Source organism: Chlorocebus sabaeus, chromosome 6, assembly GCF_047675955.1.
Source record: "Chlorocebus sabaeus isolate Y175 chromosome 6, mChlSab1.0.hap1, whole genome shotgun sequence".
Classification (NCBI taxonomy): Eukaryota; Metazoa; Chordata; class Mammalia; order Primates; family Cercopithecidae; genus Chlorocebus; species Chlorocebus sabaeus.
Window position 1 is genome coordinate 13,164,997 of NC_132909.1, and position 17,841 is coordinate 13,182,837.

Sequence of the window (17,841 nt, forward strand, 5' to 3'; positions counted from 1 at the left end):
TGTTTGCTTGTTTGTTTTTGTTTTTCTTGATCATATCACACCTGGCTAATTTTTTTGTATTTTTAGTAGAGATGGGGCTTCACCATATTGGCCAGGCTGGTCTCGAACTCCTGACCTCAGATGATCAGCCCACCTCAGCCTCCCAAAGTGCTGGGATTACAGGGTTGAGCCACTGTGCCCGGCCTCAAGTGCTACCTTTTATTTGTAAAATGTAACATTTTGTATGAGACGTAGTCTCACTCTGTTGCTCAGGCTGGAGTGCAGTGGCGCGGTCATGGCTCACTGCAGCCTCGAATTCCTGTGCTCCAGTGATCTATAGGCATGCACCACCATGTCTGGCTAATCCCAATGTTATTTAAATTTAAGGAATTCTTTTTCAACTCTATAGAAACTTTGGGGGAGATGAGTGTAGCTATTGAATTGGTATCTATAGTTGGTTTCATTTATTTATTTATTTTTAAAAACAGAGACAGGATTTTGCCATGTTGCCCAGGCTGGTCTCAACTTTCCGGGCTCAAGCGATTCTCTCACCTTAGCCTCCTAAAGTGTTAGGATTACAGGCATGGGCCACTGTGCTGGGGCTGTATTTGTTGCATTGCTATTTTAAATATTAATAATAAATTGACCTGCTGTGTAAACTTGCATTTGAAGAAAGGGCTCTGAGTCTTTTAAAAATGGTTCGGAAAAATCTGGTCTACCTCAAGTCCACACCTTTATACTGATGGGCAAACTGAGGCTCCAGTGAATCCGTGGCAAATGCAGGATTATGATCCAGATTTTGTAACCCACATTCTGGAGGTCTTTCACCACCCATCACCCCAACTCAACACAATCATCCCCAAAAGGGCCTTTCTCGTCCCTGCCCAAACCTGTCTTTCTATTCTAAGCCTGGATTCGGCCATCACCACTCCTGACCAATGCCAAGAGCCTCTTTCCAGTGGGGCATTGCGGCTGGGTGGGGCCTGTGGCTCCCATTAATGAGAAGAGTTAGAAAACACACTCATTCTGGCTCCCACTTCCCAGCTCTTCACTCCTGGCCTCTACCTCTTCCCCGCTTGTATTCATCCACCCACAGGGTCTTTTCTGTGGCTAGAGAAGGATGGAGATATCTTCAGGGTTGTGCAGGTAATGTTTGAGAGACGTGCGGGGAATCCCAGGACAAAGTTGTGTCTTTGATTAAATGGGTGAGGACTACCAGAAGGTGCTGGAAGTCTTCTTGTGAAATATAGTCATTTCCTAAGCACAAGCAGCCCTGTTTTGGGGCCCAGGTGACAAAGTGAGGTGCAGTGTAGGGGAGAGCCATGTCCCACAGAATGCTGGTGCCTCAAGAGGGGCAGTCCTTGGCCAGCTGGGGAGCAGGACTCTCACATAAAACCTGGGGCACTGCAGGAGGGGCACAAGGCCCTGGCATCCAGCAGTGGGGTGTGGAGCACGGTGATCTGGGCCCATCCTCCTGCATGTGCACACCCAGACTGAGAAAAGTCTTGGGCGGGAAAGGAAATGAGTGTGGCCGCCAGGAAATGGCGGGGCTAGCGGTGGTGGAAGGAGAGGCTGACACACATGTGCATTAACCAGGACTTTTATGGCCTCGGTGGCTCCCCAACAGCTCAGCGAGGGAGAGGGGCCTGTGGCTCTAGCTCTAGGGTGGAGGCAGGAGAACAGCAGGACCACAGCCTGGCATCCTTGCTGTGGGGGGAGCGGTTCTCACTCAGAGGGCGAGGACCAGAGGATGGTGCGAAGAGCTCTTCTCTCTGGACGTCTCCAGGGTCACGCTGCTACCCCAGGGCTGTGGGGGCAGATGGGGCGAGGGGACGAAGGAGGCTGTCAGAGAGATGGAGGACCAGGTCCCCAGTGCCCCCACCCCTTCTGCTCCCCTGCCCAGCCCGGGTCACCCGGTGACCCAATCCACCCCACGCTCAGCCTGTGCCAGGTTCAGGTTCAGGAAGGTAGCGTTGGTCCTTGTGCGAGGGAGGGAGGTTGACTGTGAGAAGAAAGAATGGGTGAAAAGGAATCCCGAGGCTTTGTTGGGGTGGCCTGCTGCCACTGAACAGCATTCTCCCCTAACACTGACCCAGAAAACCAGGGTTTGATCAGTGAATGGATGAAAGTGGGTGACTGGCAGTGGTTGAGTCCTTGATCCTGGAAATTTCCAGTGATAGGGGAGGCACCATCCCGAACTCAGGGACATGGCTTCTGAGAGTGCTCTGGCTGCTGGGGGAGGCAAGATTCCAGACTTGGGGAATGATCTCATCCCCAGTGTCTGAGAGCTAATGGGGGAAACCTGGCCCTACTGTAGGGACATGGACTCATAGACCTCTGGGGATGCTCAGTCTGATGGAGGAGACATGGACCCTGGCTCTGGAAGCTCCCAGTCTGATGGAGGAGACATGGTCCCTGGCTCTGGAAGCTCCCAGTCTGATGGAGGAGACATGGTCCCTGGCTCTGGAAGCTCCCAGTCTGATGGAGGAGACATGGTCCCTGGCTCTGGAAGCTCCCAGTCTGATGGAGGAGACATGGTCCCTGACTCTGGGAGCTCCCAGTCTGATGGAGGAGACATGGTTCTTGCCTCTGGGAGCTCCCAGTCTGATGGAGGAGACATGGACTGTGCCTCTGGGAGCTCCCAGTCTGATGGGGGAGACATGAACTGTGCCTCTGGGAGCTCCCAGTCTGATGGAGGAGACATGGACCCCGACTCTGAAAGCTCCCGGTCTGAAGGAGGAGACATAGTTCTTGCCTCTGGGAGCTCCCAGTCTGATGGAGGAGACATGGTCCCTGACTCTGGGAGCTCCCAGTCTGATGGAGAAGACATGGTCCCTGCCTCTGGGCACTCCCAGTCTGATGGAGGAGACATGGTCCCTGATTCTGGGAGCTCCCAGTCTGATGGAGGAGACATGGTCCCTGCCTCTGGGAGCTCCCGGTCTGATGGAGGAGACATGGACCCTGCCTCTGGGAGCTCCCGGTCTGATGGAGGAGACATGGACCCTGCCTCTGGGAGCTCCCAGTCTGATGGAGGAGACAGGGACCCTCACTCCTGGAGCTCCCAGTCTGATGGAGGAGACATAGTCTATAACTCTGGGAGCTCCCAGTCTGATGGAGGAGACATAGATCCTGATTCTGGGAGCTCCCAGTCTGATGGAGGAGACATGGATCTTGACTCTGGGAGCTCCTAGTCTGATGGAGGAGACATAGTTTCTGACTTTAGAAGCTCCCAGTTGATGGGGAGACACGGTTCCCAACATCTGAGAGCTCCCAGTCTGAGGGAGGTGACATGGTCTTCAACATTTGGGAATTCCCAATCCAGTGGAGGAGACATTGTTCCTGACTTCTAAGAGCTCCCAGTCTGATGGAGGAGACATTGCTCCTGACTTCTAAGAGCTCCCAGTTCAATGGGGAGACATAGTGCCCAACATCTGGGAACTTCCATTCTGATGGAGGAGACATAACTTCCACACATAGAAGCCTCCATCCTAATGGAGTCGATCATCCTTATTTCAGTTTGAAAGAGAAACTCCACCATCTGATGATAGAAACTTTGCCCTCACGATAATAGAAAGGAGGAGACATGATCCCCATTGCATAGGATCTCCCAGTCTGATTCATCCTTACTCTATGCCTGCAGTCTGATAGGAGAGGTAAACTCCCATCATTAACCCATTTCCCCAATATGGACCCTATGTTTTAGGGTCCACCTGTCTGCAGGAAAAAGGATGCTCCACCGTCAGACTATGCCTTCTCTTTTAAAACCTTCGATCTGCTGTACCTCTTATTTGAGAAAGAAGGCATGGGGGTCCCCTTTATCAACCCTCAGTCTGATGGAGGAGGCCAGTCTACCCACAGTGTAGGTCACTAGTTTGATAGAAGAGGCAGAGCCCTATTTGGGGACTCTCAAGTTAGACAGAGGAGACAAGGCCTCTTCCTTCAGTCTGATGGGGGAGGGATATCCATCTTTGGTCTCTGTCCCCCAGCCTGATGGAGGAAGCAAAGGCTCCTTTTGGGAGCCCTTGTCTAAAAAGGGGCATGCCTTGCCCTTTCCCACACACTCACGGGCCACCTGCAGCTCCACTTCCAGTGTCTCGGTCTTGCCCTGCAGTGTGACCGTCTTGAGTGTGTAGCGGCCAGTGTCTGTGAGGTTCAGCTTTTGCACCAACAGTGAGCAGTTGGGGAAGCCCACCTCCCGGCCTGTGTGCGCGGGGCCTGCAATCCAGGTTCCTGACGGCAGCTGGCTGAGCAGCCGGTTGGGCTCGGAGGCAGGCCCGCGGTACCAGGCGTAGACCAGCAGGTCCTTGGGGTAGCCCTGCACGGTCAGCGTCACGTCCTGGCCCTCCATTGGCTTGGTGGGCACGGGCACGATCATCATGGCAACTGCTGCAGCTGGGGAGAGAGCGAAGGGGCTGGGTCAGCTTGACCTGCATCTGGCATCGTGTCCCCCTCCCATCCCCTGCTGGCCTCCCCCAGCTGGTTGGCACTCCCCTTGTAGGGTGCTGGGAAGGAGACTGAGGAAGGAGGTGACTTGTGTCGTGGTGGAGGTGGATTCTGGGTCCCAATAGTGTCTGCTAGGGGACTGTGTCTCCCCTATCAGACTACAAATTCCCAGCCTTTGAGAGGTGTCTCTCCCAACAAACTGGAAGACCCTGGAAGGTTAGGTCATGTCTCCTCCATCAGAATGGAAATTCCCGAAATATAGGGGCCATGTCTCCCCTATCAGAGAGGAAATCCCAGAAAATGGGGACCATGTCTTCCCCATGAGATGGTTGGGACTTGCGTCTGTCAGACCGAGAGACCCCAGAATGTGTAAACCATAGCTCCTCCATCAGATTGAAAGACTCTAGAGGGTGGGAGGCCATGTCTCCTCCATCATATTGAAAATTCCTACAAGGTGGCAGCCCTGTTTCCTCCATCAGATTGAGAAATTCTAAATTGTTGCTGGGTTTTTCCAATCAAGTTGGGGACCTTAGAAATTAGAGGGAAATGTCTATTCTATCAGACTGGAAATTCCTAGAAAGTGGGGACCTGTACTCCTCCATCAGATTAGGAGTACCCCAAAGGTGGATACCCCATCAGACTAGGAACGCTAAAAAAACAGGGCCATGTCTCCTGGAGACCACGTCTCCCCATCAGAAGGAAAATTCTCCCCAAGTGCAGACTGTGTCTCCTCCATCTGACTAGGAGCCCACTGAGGGTGAGTTGTCATATCTCCCTCATTACTGGTTGGAAGCTCATGGAGGATAAGACATTGCCTGTTCTCTTTGAGCAGCAATTCCTTGAATAAGGGAGCCATGTTTCCCTGTCCCAGGACCGTCTCTCCAAGGACAGAGGCCATGTCTCCTCCATCGGATTAGTCTCCTTTTCTTCTGTCTCTCTCCCAGCACCTGCCACAGAGTTGCTGACAGTACTAGAAGCCCTTGGGAGCAGTGTATCCACTCCCTAAACATACCTGCATACCTTGGACACCCCCCATCTTGGCCTGCACAGGCAGGGCTTGGGGTAGTGCCTGAGGTCATCTGGTCCATCCCCCTGTCTCCCGTCAAGACCAGCTGCCAAAGCCCCAGGTGAGTGGAGTGGGAGGCACACTTACCTCTGGGGATGCCATTTCAGCTTTGGGTGAAAATCCACCCCTTGGATGAGACCCAGCCTGTTAGTGGGAGGGAGGGAAGGACCATTTCCCACTGTCCCCCGGGGATGATGGCCACTTGGGAAGGAACCGAGGTGGAATTAATGAGGCCTTAATATTCAAAGCTGCCATCCCCGGAAGATGAGAAAATGTTGCCTGAGGATCGCAATGGCTCTGAAATGACAACCACCTGCACTGCCCCAGCCCTCAGGTCATTTTAGGACAGAAGCAAGATGACAATGCCTCCCCAGCTGTTTCTCCATTTGCCAGCAATTGGCTGTGATTCTTCAATTGTGTGTGTGTGTGTGTGTGTGTGTGTGTGTGTGTGTGTGTGTGTATGCCCGTCATCTGGGTCAGATAACTGGGTAGTCTAGTTGGCTGCACAGAATTTCAGCTGTCTGTGTGGTGGGTGGGGGTGGGTCAAGCCCATAAGCAGCTGGTGACTGAATTTAGAACAGTGGCACCCACCTGAAGTGACATCTGAGTGATTTTCCACTCTGTCAACCCACAATGGTTTGCCATTTGTTCTCCAGGTGAACAGGACATGGGCTGTCTCCCTTTAGACCCAGATGCAAAGGGATCCACTTGATATGCCACTTTGTCACAGCTCATCAATGAACTGTGAATCTACCATGTTCCGATTCTCTTTTGGGCAAATGGTGGCTTAACCCTCACAGCCTGATGAGGCCTCCATGGGGATTGGGGGGTGGTCAGGCTGGGGGTGACTCACCAGAGAGCTTGACCACGACTGAGGCAGATCCAGATAGCAGGGTCTTGGTGTTCTTTGCAATACATGTGTACGTCCCCTCCTGGGCAGCTGTCATGCTGCTGATGTTGACGTGGTCTTGACCGTTCTTTAGGGCCTGCCCATTGAAGGCCCACACATACTCGGGCTCTGGGCAGGACCTGGACACACACCACAGGGTGAGGGACGTGTTGAAGTCAACTTTGATGGTGCAGCCTGTGCGGGTGGTGGAATCCTGGAGGATGGCCACACGTTCTGGGCCAACTGTGAGGGCAGGAGGGAGAGATGGGGCAGTATAGGGAAGGAGGAGTGGAGGTGGGAACCCCTGGTTTTCTCTCCACCAGGCTAGGTCCCTGGGAATATCTTGGCCTAGTGGAGGGGGAAAAAAGCTCTGGCCTTAACTCTAACTTGTTCTGGGATCTTGAGAATCACTCCCTCTCAGAGGATCTCAGCTTTCTGTTCTGTAAAAAGAATGTGTTGGGCCAGATAACATTTCAAGGTATTTTTGAAATCTATGGCTCCATTGACAAATAAAAAAAGCCTAAATGATTTTTTGTTTTTTTCTGACAAAGCCGTTCTAAGAGTGTAGAATTCTAGGGCTTTAAGAATTGGTGCTTCTAGGTTGTAAGGTTCTAAGGTTCTAGAAATCTATGTTTCCAAGATTCTAGACTCTAAGATTTCAGGATTAGATTCTAAGATTCTAAGAAACTCTGCATCTAGAGGTTCTAAGATTCTCAGAGTCTGGAATTCAGTGCTTCTGAAGTCCAGAATTCTCTGGTTGTAGGATTCTAGGCATTAAGTTTTTCTACATCACGGGTCCTCATGTACCTCGGTGATTTATTTTCCCAGGATTCCACACTGCACATCTGCTGGCCCTGGGAATGACTGCGTGCTTTGGTTATGTTGTTAAATTTTGTGTCCCCTCCCATGACACTATTTCCTCCCCCGCTCCCTTTTCAAACCAACTAGCCCTGTTTCGTTTCTCTGCAGATATTGCTCCTAACTGAAGGATTATTCAATAGTAAAGGTGGTCTGTAGAAGTCCTTTAAGATATGGGGCAAGTGTATGTTTTTTTCTTCCTTTCTTTTTTGTTTTCTTTCTTTCTTTTTTTTTTTTTTTGAGACAGCATCTTGCTCTGTCGCCCAGGCTGGAGTGCAGTGGTGTAATCATAGCTCACTGCACCTGCAACTTCGGCCTCTGGGGCTCAAGCCTCCTGAGTGGCTGGGACTACAGGCATGTGCCACCATGCCTGGCTAATTTTTATGTTTTTGGTAGAGATGGGGTCTTGCTATATTGCCCAGGGTGGTCTCAAACTTCTGGGTTCAAGTGATCCTCCTACCTAGGCCTCCCAGAGTGCTGGGATTACAGGCATGAGCCACTGTGCCTGGCCAGGGCAAGTGCACTTTAAGAGGGGCCCCTGGTCCCCAACCCCAGCTTGCCTGCTGACTCACTGTGTGCCCTTGGGTCCCCTCTCCTGGCCTCGGTTTCCCCATCCATGAGGTTTGGACACTGGGTATCACTGGTGGGGCCAGGAGGACTCACAGTACACGGTCAGGTTGATGGGCTCACTGCGGCTGACACTGACCGGGTTCCACACCTCACATTGATAGGCACCGGCCTCCTCCCGGCGGATGCCATGCCTGGCCAGCACCCGGCCATCGGGGGACAGGCCCAGGCGGAGAGCGACGGGCAGGGCCCCACCGTTGAAGAACCAGCGGACCTCAGCTGTGGTGCTGGGGCTGCTGCACATAAGGCGTAGGGTGTCTCGACGCTCCACCAGTGCCGTGCTGTTGGCCAAGACTGTGGGCTGGGCCAGGATCTCTGTGGAGGCAAGAGACAGAGGGGGAGGGGGCCGGGCACCGCCTGCTTCGAGGGCCTTCCCTTCCCCAGACAAGGGGCATGGCCGGATTGTGGCTGTGCCCCTACACCCTCAGCCGGAGGGACAAAGAATGGGTTTAGGAGGCAGGTCTAATCCTGGAGGCCATCCTGAAGGAGATGAGCATTTTGAGGTTATTTTAGAAACTTTTTCCCTGATGATTTAAACATTTGTTGGATTTTTTTTTTTAATTTTTTTTTTTTTTTTTTTTAAGAAGGATTGAGAAGAAGGTTGGAAGGCCCGGCTGGGGCAGAGGCGGGTGTTGGGGGGTGTCTCACCATAGACCTGCATGTGTCCGTAGCCCACCTCAGTCTGAAACTGCCTGTTGTACGTCTGCAGGATGTAGGTGCCTGAGTGCCGGGGCAGGACGCCCTGGATGTCCAGGCTGCCATCGGGGCGCACAGCCTCCCGCCCCGTGTGGGCCGGGCCAGGAGTCTCATCGCCTGTGCTCACGATGTAGCTGGCCACCAGGTACGACACGCTGAGCGTGGGCCCCGCGTACCAGTTGTAGGCGAGCAGTTCCCCCGAAAGCCCATGGACGACCAGCGTGACGTTGTCCCCTTCGGTCGGCTGGGCAGGCTCCAGGGTGATAGAGATCTCAGCCCCCACATTCAGGAATGTGGCTGAGGAAGAGGAGTCAGAGGGGTTGGATGAGGCAGGTTTGATCAATTGCCCCATTTGACAGAAGAAGAGACTCAGGCTCGGGGCACGTCCCCGGCCCAATTCTGTGTAAACGAGGACAGGCAAAACCAGGATTTGAACCTGCAACTCCCTGACTCTCAACATCTCAGCCACCTAATCTTTCTGGGAGTTTACCTGAGTGGCTTTGAATACACTGTCTTTCTCTGTGTTTCTGTTCTTCCAACTCTCACATGGGGATGACAGGTCTACCTGCCTTACAAGGGTGTAAGGATCCTGTACACATAACACATTTACAACGCCTGGTATACAGTAAATGCCCAATACATGTTAGTCAGATGCAGGAGCTCAGTCCCAGGGAGGGACTCAGTCCCAGGGAGGGAGGGATGTGTTGTGAGGATTGGGTTTGACGGACTGTGCCAAGGATCTAGCATCACATCTTGCATACAGCAAGTGCAAAGCAAGTGCTCAGCCCACAGGACCTGTGGCTTTAAGCAGGACCCAAAGGGTTTTCCCATCGTGACAGTCACCAAACCAAGTCTCACGAGATTCGGCTGCATATCCAGCCCAGCTAATTGTATGGCCCCACGTAGGACGTCAAGGCCTGCCCCTTGGGTCCTGACTCCCTGTCGGGGGCTCTTCCTCTGCCTCTCCAAGCTCGCCTACAGTGGAAAGCAGGGGTAAGATGAACACACTCCATCCCTTTCCTTCTCAACCAAGCAGATCAGCCCCAAGCCTGATGAGATGGTCAGGGCTGCTTGGGTTTGAATGACGTGTGGTTGCCTGGAACTGGCGGCTATGACAGTGCTCACGTAAAAAGGACTTACATGCCTGGCCAGCTTTCTGGTACTTTCCAGGCTGTTAGAGTGTGGCTAGGAGTGAGGGGCTAGCCCTCAGTCCTGCCACTTTTTGGCTGTGTGACAGCAGCCAATGATTTCACCTTTCTGAGCCTCGTTTTCTCCCTATGAAGTGGGGGTTCATGTGTGGGCCTCCCTCATAGGTGATTTGGGGTATTTTTTAGAAATGGAGTCTTGTTCTGTTGCCCAGGCTGGAGTGCGGTGGTGTAATCTTGGCTGACTGCAATCTCCACCTCCTGGGTTCAAGTGATTCTCCTGCCTCAGCTTCCCGAGCAGCTGGGACTACGGGCATGTGCCACCACACCTGGCTAATTTTTTGTATTTTAGGAGAGATGGGGTTTTACTATGTTCCCCAGGCTGGTCTTGAACTCCTGACCTCAGGTGATCCACCCACCTCGGCCTCCCAAAGTGCTGAGATTACTGGCGTGAGCCACCGTGCCTGGCCCCTCATAGGTGCTTTTAAACACATGAGAAGCTCTCAGAACAGCTCCGGGCACACAGCAGGTACTGTGCTGCTTATAATGATCTTTACATGACTCTGTCAGTGAGGCCTATTTCACAGGCACACAGAGGCTGAGAAGGGAAAGGTAACTGCCCCAAGCTGCATCTTCCAGGAGAAACAGCTTCTGGGAAGAGTTTAGCCTCGTCAAGGCTTCCATAGCTGATAAAACAGAAACCCGCAGGAATGAAGGAGCAACAGCGGCTCCCTTGTCCTGGCTCATGCCCTGGGCTTAGAAATCTCCAAAGCCCACCCTGGAAACCTCTCTGGGTGGCTGTCCCCAGCCTGCCCAATGCAGGTGCCTCTTGGAAGGGTGAACTGTGCCGGTGTGAAGCAGGGCTGCCCTCCCTCCCTCTCACGCTGGACTTCTGCTCACACCTTCCCTCTTTCAGACTGGGGATCCCCTCCCCTCCCTGGGGTCCTCAAGGGACTGAGGTGCTGGGGGGTGCCATTCTCGCTCACCACTGAGGAGCAGCCAGCTGTACCCAGTCAGCGCCATCTTTCACCCCAAACCGAGTCTTGGAGATGGTGGCGTTGAAGTCCCAGTGCTCGGACTCCCTTCCTGGTTGGGGCTCGGCTCCGTCTGCCGCAGGACCTGGGAAGGTTTGGTGATTTGGAGCCAGGGGAGATCACCTGAATTTGGAGGGATCGAGTCACCAAGGATCTGGGGCCCAGTTTGGGTACCAGGGTGGGTGTGGCGGGCACCGGCCAGAGGCCGTGACCTGGGCAGGCCTCCTGGGGCAGCCGCCTAACCCTCTTTGTGCCGAGGGCCCGGATTTGGTACTGGGAGAGGAACCAGGTCGCCGAGAAGAGAGGAAAAGTAGGGGAAGATTTTCTGGTAGTTCTTACCGACCACCCAGGCCCATGGCCTCCTCAGAGAGCTTGGGAGTCACCAAGGAATAAAATCAGTAAAAAGTCACTGCACCTTTCCCAGCCCCACTCGGTGCAGGGGACCTGTAGGTGTTATATCAGTGGATGGCGAAACAACCCTGTAAAGTGGGCACTTTTCGGACTCCCCCCTTTGCAGACTGAGATGTGCCAGGTGGGGACTCCCACTTGTCCAGGTTCCCACAGGGAGAGGGGATTTGAGCCCTGTTCTGTGTGCAGACCCAGATAGAAGGGCAGGAGGCTGTATGGCTACATGTTTTCTTTGGGGCTGTCTGTCTTGTTGGCTTCCTGCAAAGTGCTCAGAAATTCACGTTCTCTTTCTCCCTCTTCATAGGCCTTATTTTCCCCTCTCTGTCAAATGGGCATATTCGGAGGCTTTGGGGCCTAGGAGAGCTGAGTTTTGACACCGGCTTTGCACTTACCCAAAGTGGGGCTGGGGACAGTCCCTTGTTGAGACTCCATTTATTATTCTGAAAAATAGAGATGATGGCCGGGTGTGGTGGCTCACGCCTGTCATCCCAGCACTTTGGGAGGCCGAGGCGGGCGGATCATTTGAGGTCAGGAGTTCAAGACCAGCCTGGCCAACATGGCAAAACCCTGTCTCTACTAAAAATAATAATAATAAAAATAGCCAGGCGTGGTGGCAGGTGCCTGTAGTCCCAGCACTTTGGGAGGCCGAGACGGACAGATCACCTGAGGTGAGGAGTTCGCAACCAGCCTGACCAACATGGCAAAACCCCATATCTATTAAAAATACAAAAGTTAGCAGGGTGTGGTGACCCATGCCTATAATTCCAGCACTTTGGGCGGCAGAGGCAGGAGGATCACGAGGTCGGAAGTTCGAGATCAGCCTGGCCAATATGGTGAAACCTTGTCTCTACTAAAAATATAAAAAATTAGTTGGGCGTGGTGGTATGCGCCTGTAGTCCCAGCTACTCAGGAGGCTGAGACAGGAGAATCTCTTGAACCTGGGAGGCAGAGGTTGCAGTGAGTTGAGATCTCACCACTGCACTCCAGCCTAGGCAACAGAGTGAGACTCCATCTCAAAAAACAAAAACAAAAACAAAAAAATAAAAGTTAACTGGTCTTGGTGGCACATGCCTGTAATCCCAGCTACTAGGGAGGCTGAAGTAGGAGAATCACTTGAATCCAGGAGGCAGAGGTTGCCGTGAGCCAAGATCGTACCACTGCCCTCCAGGCTGGTCGACAGAGCAAGATTCCATTTCAAAAGCAAACAAAAAAATAGAGATGATATGGACCTTACTTCAGGGTTGTTGACAGCAGTTAGTGAGATGCTACAAGTCAGCGATTTAAGCCAGGACCTGGTGGACGTGGATCTGATTGGTGTAACTGTTATTAAAAGTATAGGCTCTGGCTGGGCGTGAGTTCGAGACCAGCCTGGCCAACATGGTGAAACCCTGTCTCTACTAAAAATATATAAATTAGCTGGGTGTGGTGGTGAGCACCTGTAATCCCAGCTACTTGGGAGGCTGAGGCAGGAGAATTGCTTGAACTCTGGGCAAAAGAGTGAAACTCCATCAAAAAAAAGTATAGGCTCTGGACATAGTTCCACTGTTTCCTACCTCCAGGACCCTGGGCAATTTATGGAATCTGCCAGGCCTCAGTTTCCTTATTTGTAAAATGGGGAAAACAATAGTACTCATATCACAGGGCTGTTGTAAGGATTAAGTAGATACACGTGTGAAGTATGGTACTTGCCACGACTGGCACAGAGTAAATGCTCAGTAAATCACTCATTCATTTATTGGACAAACATTGAATGAGCACCTATTGTTTGCCAGGTGCTGTTCTAAGTGCTGAGGATGTAGCCGTGCACAAGACAGATGAAATCCGTGTCCTTGGGGGGCCGACATTTGGGGAGTAAATAAAAGAAAGGTAAATTTCTTCCATGCCAGATTGAAAAATAAAGTCAGAAAGGGGATTTACCATTTTATTTTCTGTAGAGATGGGGTCTCGCTATGTTGCCCTGGCTGGTCTCAAACTCTTGGCCTCAAGTGATCTTCCTGCCTTGGCCTCCCAGAGTGCTGGGATTACAGGCGTGAGCCACTGCCCCTGGCCTGGTTTGCTACTTTAAACTGGGGTGGAGGGAGGGTACCAGGGAAGGTGTCTCTGAGATGATGCTGGGCAGGAGCCGAGGGGGTTGTGGTGCTGGAGCTGCTGATAGCTGTGTTCTTATCACCCACATCCTGATGGCTTCTGAGTCCTGGTTCCTCTGAGGCCTCCACAGCCTGCTTCTGGGCAGGGGGCCACATCTGTGCTCACCTGTCCTGGTTTGCCTCCAGCACTGTGTCCTGGGCTGCCCTCACGGGGTAGGGTACTGACAAGCGGGAGGAGGCCCTGAGGAGTCATGGGTGAGTCCAGGTGAGAGGCACAGAGAGCGTCCTGGCACCTCCTGCTCCCCCCTCCCCACCTGTGACCTCACCTCACCCTTCTCCATCCTGGCCCAGAGCCCTGGGACCTCATCCCAGTATCAACCAGGATGCCTCCCCGATGTCCCTGGGCACCTCTCACTCACCTTGTCCCAAATTGACCTGTGAGTCTTCCCCCAGAAGTGTTTCTTCTCCTGGTTTCGCTATCAGGGAAGGCGCCACTACCCACCTCATCACTGGGAAAAGAGACCTGGGGCCTCCTCCCTGATGCCTCTCCCTACTCCCCGAACATGCCACCCCTTCTGGTAGCTGACTCTAAGTATATCTTCTCTCCGTCCCTGAAGCCCCCGCCCTGGTCTAGGTGACCACCCCACCAGCCCACCTTGCGTGGGTCCTCCTGTCTCCCCACCAGCCTCCTCCCTAGTCTCTGGCCCTGGTCTCCCCCTCTCCCATTGCCCCTCCACATGGCAGACAGAGGCTCTTTCTAAAACAAAAACCTGCCTCTGCCCCTCCCTGCTCAGAACCTGCTGTGGCTCCCCAGTGCCCTTGGGAGGAAGCCCAGGTTCCTCGCTGTGGCCCAGGAGGTCCTGCCCAGCCTGACTCCTGCCCACCTGACCAGCTACATGGAACACCTCTTGCTTCTGGGAACCCTCTGCTTCAGTTCTTCTGTCTCACTTGCACTCTACCCAGAATATCCCTGCTTCCCTCTGCTGTATTCCACTGCCTTCCCCAAACCCCCTCCTCCAGGAAGCCCTCCTGGACTCCAAGGCCTGGAATTCTCTGTCCCAGCCCTGACTGCCTTGGGTTCTCGCTGTCTGAGGCTGGGTCTTTTCCCCCCACTGGCCTAGGAGCCTCAGCTGGGCAGGGCTGGGCTGTCACCGTGTCCTCAGCACTGCCCAGCAAATCGCCTGGCAAGCGCAGGGGCTCTGAGCGTGTTTGTGGAACTGGACACCAGGTGTGGATGACACAGAGAGAGAAGTCTTCAGAGAGGCTCAGGTTCCTTGTGATCTGCTGTCTGCCTGCAGAGTGTGACCAGGCTGGGCTCTAGAGGCACTGCAGCGTCACACCCACCCTTCCCAGTCTGCCCCCATCCTCCACCCCCCGGCCCTTCCTCTGGTGCTTCCGGCTGTGAGCCCAGATCCTTGGTTCAAGCAAGAGCTGCAGGCTCTTTAGCACCTGCTGTGCGCCGCCCGGCTGGGCAGAAAGCAGACAGGGTTCTCATGGGCAGGGGCTTTTGCCTGCTTGTGCAGTGGGTGGGGGGCGGTCATGACACCGACTTCCCTGGGACTCTTCTGAGGATTAAAATAGGCACATGGGGCGCTCGGTGCTGGGCCTGCCTCAGAGCGCGTACTGGGGGCACTGCGGCCATTGTTCCTCCACCATTTGGCAAATGTTTATGGAGCACCTACTATGTGCCGGGCACTGCGCTAGGCGCTGTGGGGTTACAACCATGAATAAAATAGACATAGAGCTGACCTGCTGATTGGGGAGACAGTTAATAGACGGATACAAACATCAGCAGTATTAGAACAGGTGGGGACAATGCTATGGAGAAAAATAAAGCAGGGGAAGGGATGGAGGTGGTCGGGGCACTGGTTTATGCAAGGCAGCAAGGTGACATTGTCAGAGTGACATTGGAGTAGAGGTTCAATAAGAGGGGCCGGGCGCAGTGGCTCACACCTGTAATCCCAGCACTTTGAGAGGCTGAGGCGGGAGGATGACTTGAGCCCAGGAGTTCGAGACCAGCCTGGGCAACTTAGCAACACCTATCTACAAAACATTTAAAAATTAGCCAGGAGTGGTGTTGCACGCCTGTAGTCCCAGCTATTTGGCAGGCTGAGGTAGGAGGATTGCTTGAGCCCAGGAGATTGAGGCTGCAGTGAACTGTGATCTCCCCACTGCACTCCAGCCTGGGTGACAGAGCAAGACCTTGTCTCATTAAGGAAAAAAAGCACACACCCACAGTAACGTAAAACAGATAATCAGTTTTTTTTACATTGATTCTGTGCTGAAATGACATTTTGCATATGTTGTGTTAAATACATTCATTTTGCCTTTCTTCATGAGATGAGGCTGGGAAAGGTCGAACTGTGTTCGTGGCACCAGTCTTGTTCCTGTTGGGCAGTGCTGGACCAGGCAGGAGGTAGTGGTGGCTGAACCAGGGATGGGAGAAGTGGTCAGCTTCTAGATGTATTCTGCTGATACCATTCTTCTTTTTTTTTTTGGAATGGAGTCTTGATCTGTCATCCAGGCTGGAGTGCAGTGGCGCGATCTCGGCTCACTGCAACCTCCACCTCCCGGGTTCAAGCGATTCTCCCACCTCAGCCTCCCGAGTAGCTGGGATTACAAACATGTGCCACAATGCCAGGCTAATTTTAGTAATTTTAGTAGAGATGGGGTTCTCCATGTTGGCCAAGCTGGTCTCAAACTCCTGCCCTCAAGTAATCCACCTGCCTTGGCCTCTCAAAGTGCTGGGATTACAGGTGTGAGCCACTGTGCCTGGTCCATTATTCTTTTTGACAGTTTCAGCTTTTCCTGTTATCTCATCCAGCTCCCTGCTGCCCACCCCCAAGAAAACCCATTTTGCAGAGAAGTAAACTGAGGCCCCAGGCCATTGCCTCATGAGGTTGGAGCAGGTGAGTCTTAACTTCTCTGCACAGTCATCTGGGGACACGGTCTATGACCTTGTTTGGTCAGGGTTGCCCCTTGCCCGCCCAGCCCTCCTATCTCACCAGTCACTTAGTTCCCTCGGGAGTGGGAGGGAGGCTGGGAACTCCTTTATCTCCTCTTCAAGACCCTGCCCACCATTGACATCATCAATATGTATTAGATGAAAACGGTGGACTTGGGCCTCCATAGCACAATCTGTGTCCCGTTCTCCCTAGGCAGGAATGGGGAGGCCTCGAGTCGGAGGATTTGGCTGGAGCTAATTTCTTAGGCTGAAGCAGGTTTCCGAACCCCTTTCAGCCTCCCCTTATCTTGGGCGGGGCAGCGGGGGCCATAATATTTGCTCAGGGATCTGACCTCAGGGTGTGGCTTCCTGTGCCAGCCTGGCAAGGCCTGAAATTGACTCTGTCTGGGCCTGGAGAGGTTGTTCTTGGGACGAAAGGACCAAATGTCCCCTTAATTCCTGACCCTAGAAAGAGCACCCAGGCGGCCAGGTGCGGTGGCTCACACCTGTAATCCTAGCACTTTGAGAGGCTGAGGCGGGTGGATCACCTGAGGTCAGGAGTTTGAGAGCAGCCTGACCAACATGGAGAAGCCCCATCTCTACCAAAAAAAAAAATACAAAATTAGCAGGCATGGTGGCTGGCACCTGTAATCTCAGACACTCAGGAGGCTGAGGCAGGAGAATCACTTAAGCCCGGGAGTCAGAGGTTGCTGTGAGCTGAGATCGCACCACTGCGCTCCAGCCTGGGTGACAGAGTGAGACGCCGTCTCAAAAAAAAAAAAAAAAAAAAGAGCACCCAGGCTTCCATGCAGGAGAGGAGGCAGGTGGATTGGAGAAGCCCCGGACCTTTCCATAGGCTGTTCCCTGTGCCTGGATACCCGTCCCCATCCTCCTCACCTCATTCATTTGGGTTTTTCCAAGCCATTCAATCATTTAACAAATATTTATCAAGCATGGACTATGTACCAGGCTGTTTGCAAAGGCATATCCTTTCCTTTGTTGGGCTAAATCCTATTGGAGGGAGATGGGCAATAATAATTAAAAAAAAAAACCCTGATATGGCATTTAATGCCAGGCAGAGATAAAAGCTATAAAAAGTAAAATAGGTCAGGTGCAGTGGCTCACGCCTGTAATCCCAGCACTTTGGGAGGCCAAGGTGGGCGGATCGCTTGAGGCCAGGAGTTTGAGACCAACCTGGGCACCATGGTGATATCCTATCTCTACAAAAAACATAATAATTAGCCAGGCGTGGTGGTGTGCACCACTAATTCCAGCTACTTGGGAGTCTGAGGTGGGAGAATCGCTTGAGCCCAAGGGGCAGAGATTGTAGTGAACTGAGATTGCACCACTGCACTCCAGCCTGGGCAACAGAGCGAGATCGTGTCTCAAAATAAATACAATCAAATAAAATAGGGCAAGTGGGTAGAGAGGAGCGGGGGTTGCTGTTTTAGTTTGGGAGGTGGTGGTGGTGGCGCTTTCTGGCCTGAAGGAGGTGACAGAGGAGGAGCCTGTGGGTGTGTGGGAGGACGGTGTTTTTGGTAGAAGGTACAAGTGAATTCAGGGCCCTGGGGCAGGAGGGGCTTTGATAAGCATAAGGACATCAGGGAGCCTGGTGTGGCCGGAGCTGAGTGAGGGGCAGGGGAAAGTGGGAGAAGGTGGTCAGAG

At 53.1% G+C, this 17,841-nt stretch overlaps 1 protein-coding gene across 1 annotated transcript; it reads right to left on the reverse strand.

Annotated features, from left to right (window-relative positions):
• Positions 1-1,566: 1,566 nt before the first annotated feature.
• CEACAM16 (CEA cell adhesion molecule 16, tectorial membrane component) lies at positions 1,567-12,944 on the reverse strand. The gene is made up of 7 exons (XM_007997139.3): positions 12,835-12,944; positions 10,690-10,822; positions 8,511-8,855; positions 7,899-8,177; positions 6,342-6,620; positions 4,045-4,371; positions 1,567-1,786 (listed from the first exon to the last, which is right to left on the reverse strand). The coding sequence occupies exons 2-7, from the start codon at positions 10,724-10,726 to the stop codon at positions 1,776-1,778; spliced, it is 1,278 nt and encodes a 425-aa protein (XP_007995330.1). The 5' UTR covers positions 10,727-10,822; positions 12,835-12,944; the 3' UTR covers positions 1,567-1,775.
• Between the last annotated feature and the right edge of the window lie 4,897 nt (positions 12,945-17,841).

Coding starts and splice junctions, on each gene's coding strand:
- CEACAM16 (XM_007997139.3), bottom strand. CDS start 10,726: ATGGCGCTGACTGGGTACAGCTGGCTGCTCCTCAGTG. Junction 6,621..7,898: donor CATCAACCTGACCGTGTACT/GTGAGTCCTCCT, acceptor CTGCCCTCACAG/TTGGCCCAGAACGTGTGGCC. Junction 4,372..6,341: donor AGTCGTGGTCAAGCTCTCTG/GTGAGTCACCCC, acceptor CTCTCTCCCCAG/CTGCAGCAGTTGCCATGATG.